Source organism: Narcine bancroftii, chromosome 2, assembly GCF_036971445.1.
Source record: "Narcine bancroftii isolate sNarBan1 chromosome 2, sNarBan1.hap1, whole genome shotgun sequence".
Lineage (NCBI taxonomy): Eukaryota > Metazoa > Chordata > Chondrichthyes > Torpediniformes > Narcinidae > Narcine > Narcine bancroftii.
In genome coordinates this window covers 108,714,076-108,733,304 of record NC_091470.1, presented here as the reverse complement: position 1 = coordinate 108,733,304, position 19,229 = coordinate 108,714,076, and the positions used below count along the sequence as shown (strand labels likewise).

The 19,229-nt window shown below is 42.4% G+C and overlaps 1 protein-coding gene across 2 annotated transcripts in view; it reads left to right on the top strand.

Moving 5' to 3' along the window:
* LOC138754124 (lysyl oxidase homolog 2-like) overlaps positions 1–19,229 on the top strand; it is an 80,659-nt gene that overhangs the window by 38,764 nt on the left and 22,666 nt on the right. Inside the window, exons 4-6 of one of the 2 annotated variants that reach the window (XM_069917967.1) lie at positions 3,368–3,579; positions 5,650–5,863; positions 13,009–13,192. In XM_069917967.1, the coding sequence (XP_069774068.1) occupies positions 3,368–3,579; positions 5,650–5,863; positions 13,009–13,192 (610 nt within the window). Of the gene's footprint in view, positions 1–3,367; positions 3,580–5,649; positions 5,864–13,008; positions 13,193–19,229 lie in introns of those variants that run through there. The other variant, XM_069917968.1, reaches the window with a different exon arrangement.

Sequence of the window (19,229 nt, the reverse complement as noted above, 5' to 3'; positions counted from 1 at the left end):
TTTTTTAAAATAATTTTAAATTTTTCACACTGTGAACTATATCAACCAAAATATATACAAACATTTCTCATTAAATATACACAGTGGCATTTCCTTCCTTTTTTCCTCCTCTACCCTCCCTCCCCCCTTCCCACCCCCTCCAAAACCAATAAATATTCAACATATACAATACAATAAAACCATAAAACTATATCTTCACAGAATGAAAAATAAACAAGAAAAATGCATCATCTACTTTTTCACACTGGATCAAGTCGTTTTGTCTTCTTATCATTTTAGGGGGTGGAGGTCCATAGCAAGCCCTCTCTGTTATGTTCCATGTATGGTTCCCAAATTTGATCAAATAATGTGAATTTATTTTTTAAATTATATGTTATTTTTTCCAATGGAAATCATTTATTCATTTCCATGTACCATTGCTGTATTCTCAGGCTCTCTTCCATTTTCCAAGTTGACATTATACATTTTTTTCCTACTGCTAAGGCTATCATAATGAATCTTTTTTACACTTTATCCAATTTGAGGCCTAATTCCTTACTACTTATGTTACTTAGAAGAAAGATCTCTGGATTTTTTGGTATGTTATTTTTTGTGATTTTATTTAATATCTGATTTAGATCTTCCCAAAATATATTCACTTTCGTACATGCCCAAATTGTTGTTCCCATTACCTTCTTACAGCAAAAACATCTATCTGATAATGTTGGATCCAATTTTTTTAACTTTTGAGGCATGATATATAACCTGTGTAACCAATTATACTGTATCATGTGTAACCTTGTGTTTAATATATTCTTCATAGTTCCAGAACATAACTTTTCCCATGCTTCATTTTTTATCTTTATATTTAAATCCTTTTCCCACTTTTGTTTAGGTTTATAGCTTATTTCATCATTTTCCTTATCTTGCAGCTTAATGTACATGTTCGTTATAAATCTTTTAATTATCATTGTGTCTGTAATCACATATTCAAAGCTGCTTCCTTCTGGTAATCTCAATCTGTTTCCCAATTTATCCTTTAAATGAGCTTTAAGTTGATGATATGCAAACATTGTACCATGAATTATTCCATATTTGTACTTCAACTGTTCAAATGTTAATAAATTATTTCCCAAAAAACAATTTTCTATTCTTTTGATTTCTTTTCTCTCCCATTCTCTAAAGAAAAGGTTATCTATTGTAAAAGGGATTAGTGGGTTTTGTGTCAATAACAATTTTGGTATTTGGTCATTTGTTTTTTTTCCTTTCTAAGTGGATCTTCTTCCATATATTAAGTAAATGATGCAATACTGGTGAGCTTTTATATTGTACCAGCTTTTCATCCCACTTATAAAGTATATGTTCCGGTACCTTCTCCCCTATTTTATCTAGTTCTATCATATTCCAGTCTGGTTTTTCCTTTGTCTGGTAAAAATTTGATAAATACCTTAATTGTGCGGCTCTATAATAATTTTTAAAGTTTGGTAATTACAAACCACCTTGGTTATACCTCTCTGTTAATTTATTTAATGCTACCCTTCGTTTCCCCCCTTTCCTCAAGAATTTCTTTATTATTCTCTTTAACTCATTAAAGAATTTCTCTGGTAAGGGAATTGGTAACGATTGAAATAAATATTGTATCCTTGGGAAAACATTCATTTTAATGCAATTTACCCTCCCTATCAACATTAGCCGTAATTCTTTCCAATGTTCTAAGTCTTCCTGCAATTTCTTTATTAGTGGCTGATAATTTAGTTTTTACAAGTGGCTTAAGTTATTATCTAACCTGATCCCTAGGTATCTGATTGCTTGTACTTGCCATTTAAATGGTGATTCTTTTTTAAATTCTGTATAATCCGCACTACTCATTGGCATCTCTTCATTTTTACTTGCGTTGATCTCATACCCCGCTATTTCTCCATATTCCTTCAATTTCTTATGTAATTCTTTTATTGATATTTCTGGTTCTGTTATGTCTGGTTGTGTGTTGAGGACCGGAGAACACTGTTTCATTCGGTTGTACTTGTACAATCAGATGACAATAAGCTTGACATTTTACTAATAAAATGTCAAGTCGTCTGAGCAACAGCACCTTCCTCACACCAATTTTACATCAGTACAAATTTTTAATATTCTTATCAACTCCAGCCAGATTTTATCACTCAATCACTTTGGGCAAGTACAGTGGCCGACTGACCTGAACATCTTTGTGAGGTGGGATGAAATCTGGAGCACCCAGAGGAAATCCATGCGATCACAGAGAGAGTCAGGATTGAACCTGCGACTCAGGTGTCATGGGGCATCAGCTGTACTAGGTGCTGATACAGGAGATAAGGTGGCAGATATTCCATCATCATGTGACCAGCATCCAAGGCAACCCCCTGCAAAGCCAAAAGCCAGAGTTAGACCGCATCTACAGGGTGAAGTGGATGGATTCTTCCCCCTTCCGGAGCCAACATCAAATCTTTCTGCTCCTTCATCCAGAATCAGAATTTACTGTCATGAACATGTCACAAAATCTGTGGTTTTGCGGCACCACCTGGATGGCGAGGGAGGAGACGTGAAGGTTTAACGAATTGAGCTCTTATATTTGGCGGGTCTTGCTGGGCACCTACTATGAGAGCCATGTTTTCAGTCGCAGAGCGTGGAGATGATGTGCAACCAAAACCGGGCAACTCTCTCGCCTCAATGTCAGAGGACCGTGGGTTTGAATCCTACTCCAGACATTTGAGTTGACAGACAGCTTGGCCCTTCAGGACGGCTGCTTTGCATTGATACAATGTCAAGTCAAGTTTATTGTCGTCTGATTGCGCAAGTACAACCCAACGAAACAGCGTTCTCCGGTCCTTGATGCAAAACATACACATACAACCAGACATAACACACGTACAGACAAGCAATATATATGGAGGACAAGTATTCATATATACAAATAAATTAATATTGTTTAATAAATTAATATGTGAGTCTTGGATGGTTAGTTCCTTTGTTTGTTCTGCATTACTATTGTCCTTGAAGAAGCCTAGAGGTGCTGGCTCTGATACTTCTGCATCTCTTCCCTGACGGGTGCAGCTAAAAGATGTTGTGTGGAAGGGGTCCTCAATGACTTTGTGCACCCTCTTCAAACAACAATCCTGGTAGATCATGTCGATGGATGGAGGAGGGAGAGTCCAGTGATCCTCTCTGCCAATTTTATGTCCTGTGGATTGGCCTCCGATCCATTTCTCTGCTGCAACTGTGATGCAACCGGCCAGGACGCTCTCGAAAGGGCTCCTGCAGATGGTTGTCTTTCAGATGATGTGTTAAAGACCACAAGAGAGAGGAGCAGAATTAGGCTACAGGGAAAAGAATGCTATGGGCTACCTAATAATTTTATTTTTCACTGCAGGATGGGCAGCAACATGTGGAAGACATTCGTATTAAGGGGGTCTTTGGCTCCTCCAGAAGGAGCAAGCCTGTGACTGAGGGTTACGTGGAGGTTAAACGTGATGGAGAATGGAAACAGATCTGCAGCACGGGCTGGACGGAGCAGAACTCCAGGGTGACCTGTGGCATGTTTGGATTCCCTTCGGAGAAAGGCTACAATGCCAAAGTTTACAAGTAAGGAAAAGACTTGGGCTCTTTGGAGCTTTCACTATGATGTTGAAGACCAAGTGAACGACAAGAAAAGATGGGGGCTCACCTCGCCACTCGTGCACCCTCCTGTAGGAAGTGAGGCTGAATCCTATTTGTCAACAAGCGTGGCAGCATGGAAACAGGCCCTTCACCCCATCTTAACCATGCAGACCATTTTGCCTACCCAAGCAAGTCCCACTGGCCTGCACGTGGCCCATATCCCTCTCAACCTTTCCTATCCATGTACCAGTCTGAAAGTCTTTCAAACATTACCAATGTACTTACTACCTCTACCTCTTCCTCTAGCTGTTCATTCCATATACCCAGAAAGCTCTATGTGAAAAAAGGTCCACGTGGGTCCCTTTCAAACCTTTCCCCTCTCACTTAAATCTATGCCCCCTAGTTTTTGACTTCCCTACCTTGGGTAAAAAGACAACAGTGCATGCCAAACTGAGACCACGCATAAATAGCAGGAAAAACACCTCATCTTCCATCCAACCGGATGCCATTAACCTACACCCCCCCCCCACCCCTGTCCACCTGTCTCCTTTCCTCTAGCTCTGCGCTCCCGCTCTCTCTTTCCCTTTTCTCTCTGCCTCCTTTCACAGAGCCAAAATCAATTTAAATCTAATCAGGGGCGGCACGGTTAGCACAAATGCTTTTACAGCACCAGCAATCGGGACCTGGGTTCGAATCCTGCACTGGCTGTAAGGAATTTGTACTTTCTCCCCATGTCTGCATGGGTTTACCCCAGGAGCTCCAGTTTCCTCCCACATACCTGGGGGGGTGTAGGTTAACTGGGTGTAATTGGGCGGCATGGGGTCGTGGGCTGAAATGTCCTGTTACCGTGCTGTAGTCTAAATTTTAAATTTTAATTAAACTTTTTAAAAAAAATTAGACATACAGCACAGTAACAGGCCATTTCGGCCTCCAAGTCCGTGTTGCTCAATTACACCCAGCAATCACCAGACAAATTCGGTCTACCTCCACCACGAAAACATTGCTTGACTTCCAGCACCCCAGGCTTTTAGCACTGGAACCTGCTGCTATTTGTGTGTTGCTGAATGGTTTAGCTGTAAGATTATGGCCTGCACATTGGGTGTGTCAATCTTCAGGGTGACGGAAGAAGGGTGGGATGGGTGCAGAAATAGTCACATTAAATTGTTCTTTCAGAGATGCCAGTTTGGGAATGATGGGTTGAATGGTCCCCATAACATTCAGGGCAATCCCAGCCTCTTTGCTAATGTAATTTAAAGCACTTCGATTGGATGCTGACGGAATGCTGCATTGTTGGATGTGCTGTAGCTCACATGAGTGCTCCTAGGCATTTAAACTGAGTCTCCTTTTGAGGGGCATGTTAGCCATACATTTAAAGCAGTCATTCTCAACAGGGGCCAAACCTGGGAGAACATTTAAAGAGGGGCCATGGATTGAAATCATAAAATATTTTTAATGTTTTTTATGTCATTGGAAGGCGAGAAGTACGGAAAAAAACAACTAAACTTCACTGCTGTACAAGGTGCAGAAAATGAATTTTCGATGACACATTGTACTTCATGGTTTTGAATGCTTGAAGTGGACAGGAAATCACAAAATAGGTTATATCTAAGAAAAATATGTGTTAGGAATTTTTTAAGTTGATTTTCGTGAACAGCAGCCCAAAATCCATAAAATACACCCAAAAGTGTTCAGGAAGAAAAATCTTTGTTGTCCTGTGCAACCCTTGCTCAATGAGTCAGAGAGTCATAGAGACAGACACACGACATGGAATAGAACTTTTAGCCCAACTCCATCCTTGTCATTGCTGGCACTCTGGGCTAGTCCCATTTACCTGCATTTGGTCCATCTAAACCTTTCTTCCATGTATTTGTCCAAATGTCTTATAAATGTTGTAATTGTTCCCTCTTCTACAGTTTCTTCTGGCAGCTCTTTATTTTTATCTTTACTTGAATTCCTTGCATTTTTTCCGGCCAAAGTTGTATGAAGAACTGGAGTCAATCCCCCCCTGTTGCTGCTGGTGGAGCTGACTGTGTTTTGAATCCTCCCTTTCTGCAGGACATTTGCAAGTAGGAAGAAGCACACCTACTGGCTCTTCTCCATCAACTGCACAGGCAATGAGGTGCACCTCTCTAACTGTGCCTTGGGTCCTCCCGCAGTGAGCAGGAACCACACGTGCAACGCCCGGATGCCCGTGGTGGTGAGCTGTGTCATGGGCCGCCCCTTTGCTGCCATCACCTCCACTCGAGTCCGGAAAGCCTTCCCGCTCAAGGTGATGTTGTTTGTGGAGTTGTCTGTCACGGGAGGGTGGTGGGTAAGGGCACCCAAGGCGGTTCAACAGAAATTAATGCTCTGAGTTGTTAAATAATCTTGTTCTGTTCCTAATCACCAGTTGGCCAGAGAGACACTGTCTCAAGGAGCACAGAAAGTCTCTGAGCTCATCCAGAGGTTCAGGTAGAGGTCATGTAATAGAGGACAGATGCATGCCGGTAGGGGAGAGTCTCAGTGGGTTTGGATATTCTTTGCACAAGTACACCTATTGGGAACATGCCATATCTCCCTGGATCTGTCTATATACTAATGGATCTAAAACGATGGTGATGAGTCATTCCTGGAAGTTCCAGTGGCTCTGGGTATGTGTGTTTGAGCGTGTATGTAAGTTGTTCAGTGTGGTAGCGTGATTTACCTCTGATGGTGTGTCATTGGCTGTGGGTTTGGATGTGTGTGTGTGTGTGTGTGGACAGCATAGGATGCGAAAGGTGTTCTGTGGTTCATAGGGGATTACTTAACGTGGTTTGTGCATGGATAAAAAAAGGCTGAGAACCACTGATCTAAACCTTCCTTCCATGTATCTGTCCAAATATCTATAAAAACATCATAATTGCTCCTGCTTTTACAGTTTTGTCTGCCTGATTGCCAGTGGCTGCATGCCTGTGTCGAAGTAGGAACTTGACTTGCCCTCTTCGTTCTATGACAAGCCCACTTGGTAATTTGTAAAGATCAATCTCAGTTCAATTAAATCAGGGGTGGGCAACTTTAAATTTAGATATACAGCATGGTAACAGGCCATTCGGCCTGTGACTATGTACCGGGGGTATAGGTTAATTGGGCGGCACAGTCTTGTGGGCCAAAATGGCCTGTTACCATGCTGTATGTCTAAGTTAAAAATCAAAATGTTGGCCACCCTGAACTAAATTCTGCAAATGACTGACACACAGCAAGTTCCCATGAACAGCAAAAGAGTTTAGTAGTCAGTTGATCTTCTGACAGTGCAGGGCAGGCTGGGAACTGGGAATTAACAAATGTCAGCTGATGTTTTGTGATCCTATTGGAGGACTGAGACCTTTGACTACGCTGGACTTGTCACCCTTTTGGAATCAGATAGCCGGCAATCCATCACATTCCAGACACACACCAGTGAGGAATGGGGTCTCCAGAGACTGAGTGTAGTTTTATCACCAGTGAGTGTGTGTGGCTGTTGAGAACTTGTGGCTTGGAACTGAAGGCTCCTGAATGGCAAAAAAAGTGTTTATGAACAGTCATTACACAGTACATTCCACATATTATAAGTAATGTACTGCAGAAAATAGAAGCCAGATGGATGTTCTGGCCACAGATCTTGAGCACGTATCAGTCATTTCAGCCAGAGATGGTCTTGAGTGACCAAACACTGTGCAATTGAGATTTCTCCTGTGTTTCGGCTCTTTGATCTAAGATGTGAGTGTTTGAGACTGGAGATTTAACTCTTGGTGGGTGAGAGGATGGGTAAAGATCCCCTTTCAAAGATCCCCTTTCCTGATTCATGTGAAAGAACCACAAGCTCTGGGGTTGGATTCCTGCTTCCTGGATGGTGAGAGGCATTCATCGCTGGTCTCTTGTTATTGTTGTGCCATCCCAATCACCCTACCCACTTCTTCTCCCTGTCATCTTTCCCCCAGCTTCCCTTTTCCCTCTATCTCCTTTCACAAAGGCCTTCTTCAGTCTTTATTCTGCCTTTCTGTTCTTTCCTTGCATCTTGAAGAAGGGCTCAGACCTGAAACGTTGGTAATATATCTTTACCTCCTATGGATGCTGTGAGACTGGCCAAGTTCCTCCAATATTTGTGTTCTTTGGCTGCTCAGTCCTCCTCTAACCCCCTCCCTCCATAACCTACCCATGTCTCTCAATCGACCATTGCCTCCGCCTGTTACGTGAGATTAGATCAGGTTCGGTAGGTTAACAGAGACACAGGCTAACAAACAAAGGATGATCTTTATTGAACATACGGGGAAATCATACATACAGCGAAGACACAAAACAACACTTGATACTAAAATAATGTAGGAATTTACATCGGATATAGTGATTTCCAATACCAGTGGCCACCTACTCTCTCTCTTCTTTATTACACACATGCAGTAATATTTGGTAACTAGCATGCTCTTACAAGTCAGGGACTTCAACACGCACTCCCAGTACCCATAGGGCACGGCTCAATGCTAAGTATTCCCACACAATATTATGGCCCCTTTCTCAATGTAGTGCACACCTTACCCACGACTCCTCCAGTGATTTCTGCAGACCGCGACCTGGCATAGAGCAGCGTTCTTAGTCAGGATCAAGGAGCAGAGAGAGAATGGGCTGCTACATGTAGTGGGCTTTGAGAGTACAGTAAGCTGGTGGGTCCGGCCCAGGTAATCACTAGGTGATTAAAGGGGCCAATGGTCAAATGTGTATGAGTGGGTGGGCAGAGTCCAAACTTGATTGGCAGGTGATGAGGCTTCCGACTCGGTTCCAGATGGAGAGGTCAAGTGACCCTCCACAATCCACATTCTCACCAGGTTCCAGACGGAGAGGCCACATGACCCTCCACAATCCATACTACATTGCCTTTAAGACATAACACCTGGGTTTCAATCAAGTTTATGGTCATGCGTAAACTAATGAGAAACGCTGAGTGATATCACTGTTGCGAAGTGCCCAGGAGTGTTTACACCAAGTTGCTGCCATCGTACATCAATCATTGCTTTAACCCATTTTGGATTCTTGATCACACCAGGAGCTTGAGGATGAACACTATGTGGCACAAGGACAGCTTCTTCCCCTCTGCCCTCCTGCAACTGTGGAAGTCATTGTAGGGGTTCGTCTTTTATTACATAACATGGCAGCAGATAGGGATTCATGTGTTAAATTTAAACACCATCAAGAAAAGCTGCGTTGGCTGGAGATGCTGTGAGAATATGGCCTGGTGCCCGTGATCCATCTTCCTTTGCATTGGATGGGCTGGGTGCCTCTATTCTCTCTCCTCCCGGAGGAGTTGTGTGCCTTATTAACATTAAAGTCTTCTGGCATCTTCTCTCGTGGCCTCTGTGCAGCTGGTGGAAGTCAACCTGGTGTTGCACTCTGCTAAGCTCGGCAGCAGTCAGCATGTGGCAGAGGAACCAATCCTCCTATCCTCAGGCGGAAGCTTTCCTCTAAGTCAGAGGGTTCAAGCACCCACTGTGAGCAGTCAATGCTTCTTCAAATGTGTCTTAAATGCAGTAAGACCCCTGTTATCCAGAATTCAAGCAACTGGCAAAATAAAAATTACAGAAAATAAATAAGTTAAAAAAAGTCATGAAAAAAATTGGCAAGCCTCTTAGTTAGTTCTCCAATCACGCAACACACAATCTCGTAACCTGAAAATTCAGTTATCCGACATCTCCCAATCCCCATAGGTGCCGGGTACCGGGGATTTTTATGGCATTCGCAGTTCTGATCATCACCCTGAAACATTGGTACTATTTCCCCTCCATAGATACTGCCTGGTCTGCTGAGTATTTCTAGCATTTTTGCCACTAATATTGTTGCTTAAAGGGCCGGCTGTGCAGTTGCCAATTGCTATGTTTAGCTGTGATAATGTAGAGGCTGCATCCCATCAATTTGTACCTTTTAGAGGAATGAATGGGAGTGACTAGAGGCACCCAAGCTGCGAGTCATTCACTGGCATTTATTTAGTTATGCTTTAAGTTTTTTCTTTCTAATTACCCTTGAACTGAGTGGCAACTTTCCGATGTAACAACTCCTGAGCGGATCTGATCAACTTCAAGGTTTCTTTTACTGTCACGATATAATACATTAAAAATATAACATTAATTTTAAATACAATCCCAAGCAACTGTCAAAAGGTTGAGGAAAATAAAAACAGATAAATAAATAACAATAAAATAACAGGTAAAAAATACATAAGATGAAATTGTAAAAGAAAATGTTCTCTGAAGCAACACAAACCTTTGGTAAAGATGGGAGCAAATATTCAGCCAGCGGAGCGCCCCGGTCGTGCTTTGCTCATAGCGGTTGTTTGAATAAAGTTGTGTGAAACAACAGTGACGTGGCCCAGGATGAAGAGCTTTTTTTAAAATATTTTGTTCAAAATTTTACAAAAAAAACCCAAAGTACATTCATTTAATAAAAAGTTATACATATATGGAAAAGAATACATATGGTATATCCACCCTCCCTCCCCACCATCGCCTTCCTTTACCCACCACCCACCTTCCCCCAACACCCCCAAAAAAAAGAAAGAAAAGAGATTATCAGTGAATATATACATTCTTATTTACTGCTGTGGAGCTAAGTACCATCTAGGCCGAGTTATTGAGTGTTTAAAATTTTAAACCTACTTGTTGTAAATATGGGCTCCATATTTTCAAAAAAGAATATTTATCATGCAGATTATGTTATTTTTTCAAGAGGAGTACAAGATCTCATTTCAGTATGCCATCTTTGCATCCTAAATCTGTATCAAATTTCCAAGTAATGGTTACACATTTCCTTGCAACAGTTAAAGCCAATCATAAAATCGATGAAGAGCTGGTTGATGACGCTCGCTACTGGGGTGACTCACTTACACAGGACCCAGCACTTCAGTGTCCCATGGCAGCAGCACCTGAGTGCTTCCCCACAAAGGCTTTGTATTGGCTGCACCGAGCCGTCAGCACGTGCTCCTGCAGCCTGGGACGTAACCAGTCGGCAGAATTCCTGCTCGGACATTTTGTTGCATTGGCCGATCACCAATTCTCAGTCCAAAGAGCTCCCCCATCTCTCCCTGCATCAGTCTTCCACCTGGGCTCATTGTGGATGTCCCTTTCGTCCAGTTCCAGGGTGGTGCTCTCTTCTTCAGCAAATGCTCGCTAAGGAATGGAGGACTCAGACATTTAGTTTTCCCATTTTTCCTCTTGTACTGAAGCTTGGTGGGAATTTCATCAACCCCTGTAGAGGATCGAAGAGCTCCCCAAACATACAAATGCATCGGGTTGTATACCCCGTCACAATTTTTAATTTTGAAATGTAGACATATAGGATGATAACAGGCCATTTTGGCCCACGAGTCAATGCGCCCAGTTTACACCCCATCAGCCTACAACCCCGGTACGTTTTGAAGGGTAGGAGGAAATCAGAGGCCCTGGAGAAAACCCACACAGACACGAGGAGAACATACAAACTCATTACAGACAGCACAGGATTTGAACCCCGGTCCAGTCCCAATTATTGGTGATGTAAAAGCATTGCCCCAACTGCTATGCCAAATTTGCCGCCCTTTAGATATCTGACATGACCAATCACAAACCATTCTTCTCCCATGTGACAAGGTAACAGCATTAAGCTACACACCATTCACCTGGAAATTGAGTCATTTTGTGAACCAATCAAGTATACGGGTTCCCCCTTTCCTCAGACATTGTTCTTGCGAGCCACCTGATCTGAGGAACTCCAGGCTGATGGAAATTTACTAGCTTGTCTGGGGTTGTTCAGCAACATGCATCATGGGGCCCCTTACTTCTCTTAAAGTATTTACAACCACCACAGCATTCTTTCATGGAGCAACAAGCTACATGTAAGCACCAGGTAGACCTTCTCTTCCACAACATCCAGCCCATCGAACTTGCTCCACCTTTCAACAGGCTCTCATTCCATACACCTGCTGAACCCCTAATATCGCTTGAAGCATTAGATAATCATCTTGATGGGATACCACCTGTCTATCCATGGTCTCATGTACTATCCCACCAAGACCGCCCATAGATTGGAGAAACACTTGATTTTCTCTCTGGCCACTCACCAACCAGGAGGCATTAACATGGACTTCTCCGCTTTCTTCTAACCTATTCTCTGTTCTCCCTCCCTTCCCTTTCCCTTTGTCTTCTTTCCCCCAGATCTCCACCCCTTCCCTCTCCATTCACAGACCCATCCCCACTCCCCCTTTTTGCTGGTGTGCCCTCCCTCCCTTATTCACCTATTAGCTCCTGTTCTCTTCCCCTGCCCTCCCCCTCCTTCATTTTGTTTGGGAAGCCCAAAACGTTGTTATGTGCCTTTATCTTTGCTCTATTAAGTACAGTGTTTGACCTGCGGTGTTGTGTTTAACATTGTGTTTAAACTCCTCCAGGAGCTAAGATACTTCCCTCCAAGGTCAATAGGTTGAAGTCTGGATCTGCACCCAGTCTGGTTTAACTAGTGCTTTCTTTCACAGTGTAAAGCTTCTATCCTGTGTGTTGTAGTCCACAAGATATAACAGTGTAGTTTCTGAGCCTTCATGATTACTTTTTGTATCTATGCAGAACAGTTAATGGTCAGGGTGTATGGAACCCTGTCCTACCCTGCAAAAGTATCATTTGGACCATAACTGTCTCTGCGTTGACAAATATTCCCTTGCATTCATTGCCCTGAGTATGCCAACAAACAGGCTGTCTTTACCATGATCTTTGCACTCAAAATTCAAGATTCCTATTATTGTCATACAGAAAATTTTGTATTAAGTGAAATGTTCTTTTGTCTGTCGTAAGGTAGACAAAGAGTCACCATTAGTCTTGCCCCTTACAGTAAGAGAAAGAGGAGCAAAGGAGAGTCCCTTCAGAGACACTGAGTGTCCGTGGATTCGCCTCCAGCGCTCCCGCAGCCTCTGCAGCCGCACAGAGTTCAGTTCAATCTATCAGCAACCAAAGCTCCCAAATGATCAGGTAGCCTTCAGCACTCGAAGACCTTCAGGAGCCCTTCTTGCCCTCAGCGCCCTCTCGAATCCTGGTTCCGATACATGGTTCCCATGAGCCGGTCTCCAGCAGCCCGCAGCTGATGTGGGTCCTTTGACTGCAAGTTCAGCCTCAGAGACGCTTGCTGGTCTAACACCGTGGCCACTGACCCATAGGGTTGTGTCCTCAGCTTCTCAACCATCCACCACTCTCCCTGTCTGTATGATGTGAAGGTTTAGCAATCCCTTTGGCCAATAATACAACGGTGGCTTTCTCAAGCTGTTAACACTTGCTTCAGGCAGTGTTGTATTTGTAGGACCATGCACCACTCTGCTGGAGTGGGTGTTAGCGGGGCCAGAGAAGGGGCAAAATTCCCATCACTGCTCTCTGCAGGGATCTTGTTGCCCAACTGTTTTTTTATTTGTACCCACAGGAACCAATGGTCCGCCTCAGAGGAGGACCCAAAATCGGAGAAGGCAGAGTGGAAGTGTTGAAGGACGGTAATTGGGGAACGATCTGCGATTCTCAGTGGAGCGTCGTGTCAGCCTCTGTGGTCTGCCGACAGCTGGGATTTGGCACAGCCAAGGATGCCTTGGCTGGATCTCAAATGGGGAAAGGTGAGGCCCACACCCTCCATCCCTTGTACTCCTCTCCCTCCCTCCTACTGCCTGCCATTCCCCAGTAATCCCATGTCCTTTCTTTTTAAAATATTTGTATTAATATTGAACAATGCAATTATACATTGTGCAACATAATTAAACTAAAAGGAAAAAAGAATTCCGAATAAAGGTTCCATTATTGTCAAGAAATACTACATTTAGAATGTAACATACATGAAATTCTTTACCTTTTGTCTACCGTAAGACAGACTTTGCTTACTTACTTTGTCCAGCGCCCCTCACTGAAACCTAGAGCACCTGGTGTTCCTTGACGGTCTCCCCTCCAAGTACTGACCAGATCTGAGCCTGATTAGCTTCTGAGATCAGACAATCCCAGGCATATTCAGGCTATTAGGCTTCTGAACACAATTCAAAAATCCAAAGTACATTGGTAAGAGTATATATAAAAAGATAATAAAATCATTAATTCTTTTCAAGAAAGTTATAAAATTTATTTTTATTGAAAAAAGGGTTACAATTCTTTTTTCCTTCTCTTTCTACAATAATTTTATCAATGTTTACATTATTCACAGTTGAATAAAACTGTTATCTATTATATTATCAAAATCTTTTCTTTTTAAAGTAAATTATATTGATAAGGCAAAATGATAATATCTATATATCATATAATTAAAATAAATGCACAATGCAACCTTCATTCATAATTGTTAAATGATGTTAAAATTATTATGTGTATCGATCTTTCTTTCTTTGGCTTGGCTTTGCGGACAAAGATTTATGGAGGGGTATGTCCACGTCTGCTGCAGGCTCGTTGGTGACTGACACTTAAGTAATATTATACCAATCCTCATTAAACCTTGATATAATAATCTAAAGAAAAAAGGATATAATCTGGAATAATCATAATTAAACCCCATAAATCCATTTATCTAAAAGAAAAAAAAATTAAAAACCTAAAATGAATATTAATCTACCCCCTCCCCCAATCAAGATTTCTTAATCAAATCACAGGAAAAACACAAAGATGGATCAAGTCACGCCCTCCAGACAGATCAGCACCAGAGCCCCCATATCACCTAAAACTGCCAGTTGTGATAGTATTCATTAAATGGGTCCCATAGCTTTTCAAACGGAAACTTTTTAGCGCTAATTTTCTCTAAACTTAGCTATCTCATGACATCATGTCATCCAAATCAAAAGAAAGAAAGAAAAGGAAAATCCCCAAACAAAAAATGGAACCCCTCCCCCCCATGCCCCAATAGATTCCTTTAATGGCATGAAATAACACAAAAATTTAACATACACGATGTACTTCAACTTTTGTCTGCCATTGGGCAAACAGTCACCATGAGCATTTCCGAGCACCTCATTAATAAGAAAAAGAATCAAAAGAGAGCCCAATGAGTGTCTGTGGATTTGCCTCCAGCGCTCCCAAATCCTCTGCCTCACAGACTCCTGTTGATTGGCAGACCGAGCTCCAAATGCAAACCTCCAGTGCAATCAGGACGCTTTTGGAGCCTGAGGCCCATCTTGCCCTCAGCACTCTCTTGAATCCCGGTGCTGATACATGGTTCCCTTGTGCCAGCAGCCCGCAGCCTGTGTGGGCCCTTCAGCCACTGAGTCCCTCTCTGGTCCACTGCTGTGGCTGCCTTCCCTGCAGGATCATCTCCTTCTCAGCGAGGGGTATTCTCCCATTGCCTGATGCCCTGCACTAGTTCGCTGCTTCCCCGGAGTTTGCAATCCTTCATGGTCAGCTGCCCAGCAAAGGCACTGCCATCTTGGGCACAGACCTCCATGGTTACAGAATGTCAATAAAAACACCATTGGCTACTATAACAGTCTGTTTAAATCTTGCATAGAGTCGTCAGCATCATGACCAGGCAGTAGAACCCTGCGCAACAGCCTTGTCTCTTCTCTCCCTGGTCTCCCACATCCACAACTCCAGCAGCACTGCCATTTTTTTAAATCAAGATTTAGACTGCTTGTGACTGTCTGCTTTCATGACCTCAACACATCCCAAAACACTTAACATCCAATGGAGTTTGATCGCTATCACAAGGCAGGAAATATGGCAGCTCATTACTACATGGCAGGACCCCAAACAGAGATAACCAAATGGAGGTGCTAGAGACTCAGGGAATCTGGAAGACGACACAATCTGCTGGAGGAGATCGACAGGTCAAGCAGCATCAGTGGGAGAAAAAGAATAGTCGGCGTTTCAGCTAGAACCCAGTCTCAATTCAGGTTCCGGCCTGGAACATAGACCATTCTGAGGAGTCACGTGATGGAGTAGTGGCCGGACGGTGAACTCCAGCCCTCTCCAGAAAAGTCGGGAAAAACAAGAGAAAACACAAAGGCACAGAAATAAAAGTTACAGAAAAGTGAGTATAAAGGTGGAAAGAAGATGGCGACAAAAAAAGAAAAGTCGAAAGCAACGGTAAGAAGAGAGGAAGAGAAGACAAAGGAGGAAAAAGGTGAAGGCCTTACCTGTCCGAAGAGGCCCGCTGCGGAGAGAGAAACCCGCTCCCTCAGGTCGGTAAATAATGGACTACAAAAATGGCTCGCAGAGCCGAGTAAAAGTGCGCAACCGCGCATGCGCGAAACTTCGCGATGCGAATGAAAAAAAACACACCGACGGGAGGGGGGACCAGCTGGGGAGTCGATCTCCACAGCCGGCAACGACAGCTGCAGAACACCTGCAGCAAGAAGAGACCACAGAAGACAATAGAAACAAGAAAGAAGAGGAGGAAAGGGCAACAAAGAAACAACAGATGGCCAACCCAGAGGAAGAAGAAGAGGAAGAGTATGGTGAAATAGAAGAAGAAAAGAAAGGCAAGGTAAAGGATATACTTGCTCTTATTAAAGGATACATGGAGTCATTTAAAGAATGGCAAACACAGGAATTTAAGGATTTAAGAAAAAGAATAAACAACACAGAAGAGAAAATAAATAAAATGGAGATGACCTTAACAGAAATGGGAAAGAAAATGGACAAGATGGAAGAGCGGGCAGTAGCAGCAGAAATGGAGGTAGAAGACTTAAAAAAGAAATTGGAGAAATCTAATAAAAAAACTAAAGAGACACAAGAACTACTAGCTCAAAAAATAGATACAATGGAAAACCATAACAGAAGAAATAACATAAAGATAGTGGGCCTTAAGGAAGATGAAGAAGGCAAGAATATGAGGGAGTTTATAAAAGAGTGGATCCCTAAGACCCTAGGATGTCCAGAACTACAGCAAGAATTGGAAATAGAATGGGCACATAGAGTATTGGCCTCTAAACCACAACCACAACAAAAACCAAGATCTATTGTAGTAAAATTCCTAAGATATACTACAAGAGAAAAGGTACTGGAGAAGACAATGGAAAAAGTAAGAGAGGGCAACAAACCACTGGAGTATAAAGGGCAAAAAATCTTCATTTATCCAGATATAAGTTTTGAACTCCTAAAGAAGAGAAAAGAGTTCAATACAGCAAAGGCGATTTTATGGAAGAAAGGGTATAAATTTATACTAAAGCATCCAGCGGTATTGAAAATATTTATTCCAGGACAACAAAACAGACTATTCTCGGATCCAGAAGAAGCACGAAAATTTGCAGAACAATTACAAAAATAGACTGAGGGAGGAAGACGGGTAATGAGAGTTAAAATGATCACAATTGATATGTATGTGGGTAAAGACAAAAATAGACTGAGGGATGAAGACGGGTAATGAGAGTAAAAATGATCACGATTGATATGTATGCGGGTAAAGAGGTATAAGAGTGAATAGAGACAAGGAGCATACATGAATGTATCTGTACTTAGAGGAAAATATAGATAGTATAGACAAGAATTAATAAGGGAAGGTAATGGAATAGAGAGAATAAGGAGGGAATTAAAAGAGTGACCTTTGTGACATATGAAAAGTGAAATCTTTTCTGGGGGAGGCGGGGTGGGGGGAAATAGCGGTCACTGCAAAATCAGTTGACGCTTGCGAGTGGATTCGCAAATCCAAATGGAGAGGGGAGATGTGGTTGTCCGACAAGGGATAAAGGACAACTCAGGAGGTGAAGGGGAGATTGGGGATAAATAAGATAGAAATAGGAGAATAAGGAAAATGTTGGATGTTGTAGGAATGTTGTCTTATAAAGAGTTGAAAATAAGAAAACAGAAATGGAAAAGGAGGAAAGGTAATGATGGAAAAACGGAAAGAGAAGATAAACAAAATATAAAAGGGCTATGCTGAACTATATGTCTTTAAATATTAATGGAATACATAACCAAATTAAAAGGAATAAACTACCAAATTTAAATGAATAAATGTATTCCATTAGAAAAAATAACATATTGGTTAAGAAATAATATTGAAATATTCGAACAAGTATAGGAGCCTTACATTAAATACAATAGCGAAAACCTACCGGGGACAAACATTACCTAAGTTGATGGAAGGAGAAGGAAAGAAAAGAATGGACTCAGTAGAATTTCTGGTGTAATTTTGTTGAATGACAACATTGTCTGACTGGCTTAATGCAACCTAGATTGTATACCTAAAATGGATGAGAGGGGGGGGTGGGGGGGTGGTTGGGGAGGAAAGGGGGGGGGGGAGAAAAAGTCACTGTATATGTGTGAAAAAGAAATTGTGTATATCATGGCTAATGTGATTTATGGTGTGAAAAATAAAAAAATTAAAAAAAAAAAGAACATAGACCATTCTTTTTCTCCCATTGATGCTGCTTGACCTGTCGATCTCCTCCAGCAGATTGTTTGTGGCTGGAGATGTAAGTGTCTGCAGATTTAGAAATCTGGAGTAAAGGAACAAACTGCCTGACAATGGGCCCAGGGCCGAAACGTCGTTGACCTCTTACTTCCTCTGGATGATGTGTGACCTGCTCAGTTTCTCCAGCACATTTCTGTACTGCACTCAACCCCAGTGTCTGCAGACATTCTTCATCAAACCGCTGGAGGAGTTTAGTGAAACACGGAAGTCAGCAGTCGCTGTGATTGCAGTAAAAGTGCAAAAATGCTGGAGGAACTCAGCTGGTTTCACCTTGTTCACAGGAGGTAAAGATATATAACCGACTTTTCAGGCCTGAGCCCTTCCTCCAGGTGTGAGTAAATGATAGGCAGGCACCTGAATTAAAAGGCTGGGGAGAAGGAAATAAAGGGGAGGGGGAGGAGCACAGATAAAAGCTGTGGTGAGTACATGGTTGTTGAGCTTGAGAGCAGCAGAGTGTAGAAAGGAGGAGCAGTGCGAGAGGTTCTCACAGAACTCCCTTCAAAGGGAGGAGAACTTCTTCAGGTAGGCGCCCTGGCAATGGAGCCAACTGAATCGAGTAAAGCACAAAAGTCTGCAGCCACTGAGATTGTGGAGGAATTCTGGAGGAACTCAGCATCGTCCATAGGAGGTAAAGATACGATTCAGGGCTTTTGTAGCTGAGCCACATCCTTGAGAGGGCAAAGTTGTTATCGATAATTTTTGGATCAATACCCTCTGTTTCTTGGTGAAAGTAATCGTTTTTCAGTTTTACTTTGGAAGTCTGGAATCTTTTGCATCCGTCCTGAGGAAGGGAATGAAGCAATTTATCAGGAGTCAGTCTCGATAATCTTCTCAAATCCATTCTGCCGAGGAGAACACACACCAAGACACTGAAATCGTTTAGCGTGTGTGAATGGCCTGGTGGGATTTTAAAGGAGGCTTGGGAACATGATTCACATTAAAGACTGGATGATCTCTCTTACACGCAGAGGCCAGTCGTTTGGTCACCCAGATGAGAATTTCCAGAGGAGAAAAAAACCCACAAGAAAAACATTAGTTACAACATTGTATCAGAAAATTGCATCTTCATTCTTGAAAAAGGAAGTAAAAGAGATTTAACCAGGACCAGATGTCACAGGAAGTCATTATAAGTCACTGGGGGTGAATTGATTCAGCTAATGATAACTCGATCCACATCGAACATAGAGCAGTACAGCACCGTTACAAGCCAGTCAGCCAACCTATCTCAATGGAATTTAAGCTAAATGTTTCTCTCTCTCTCTCCCCTC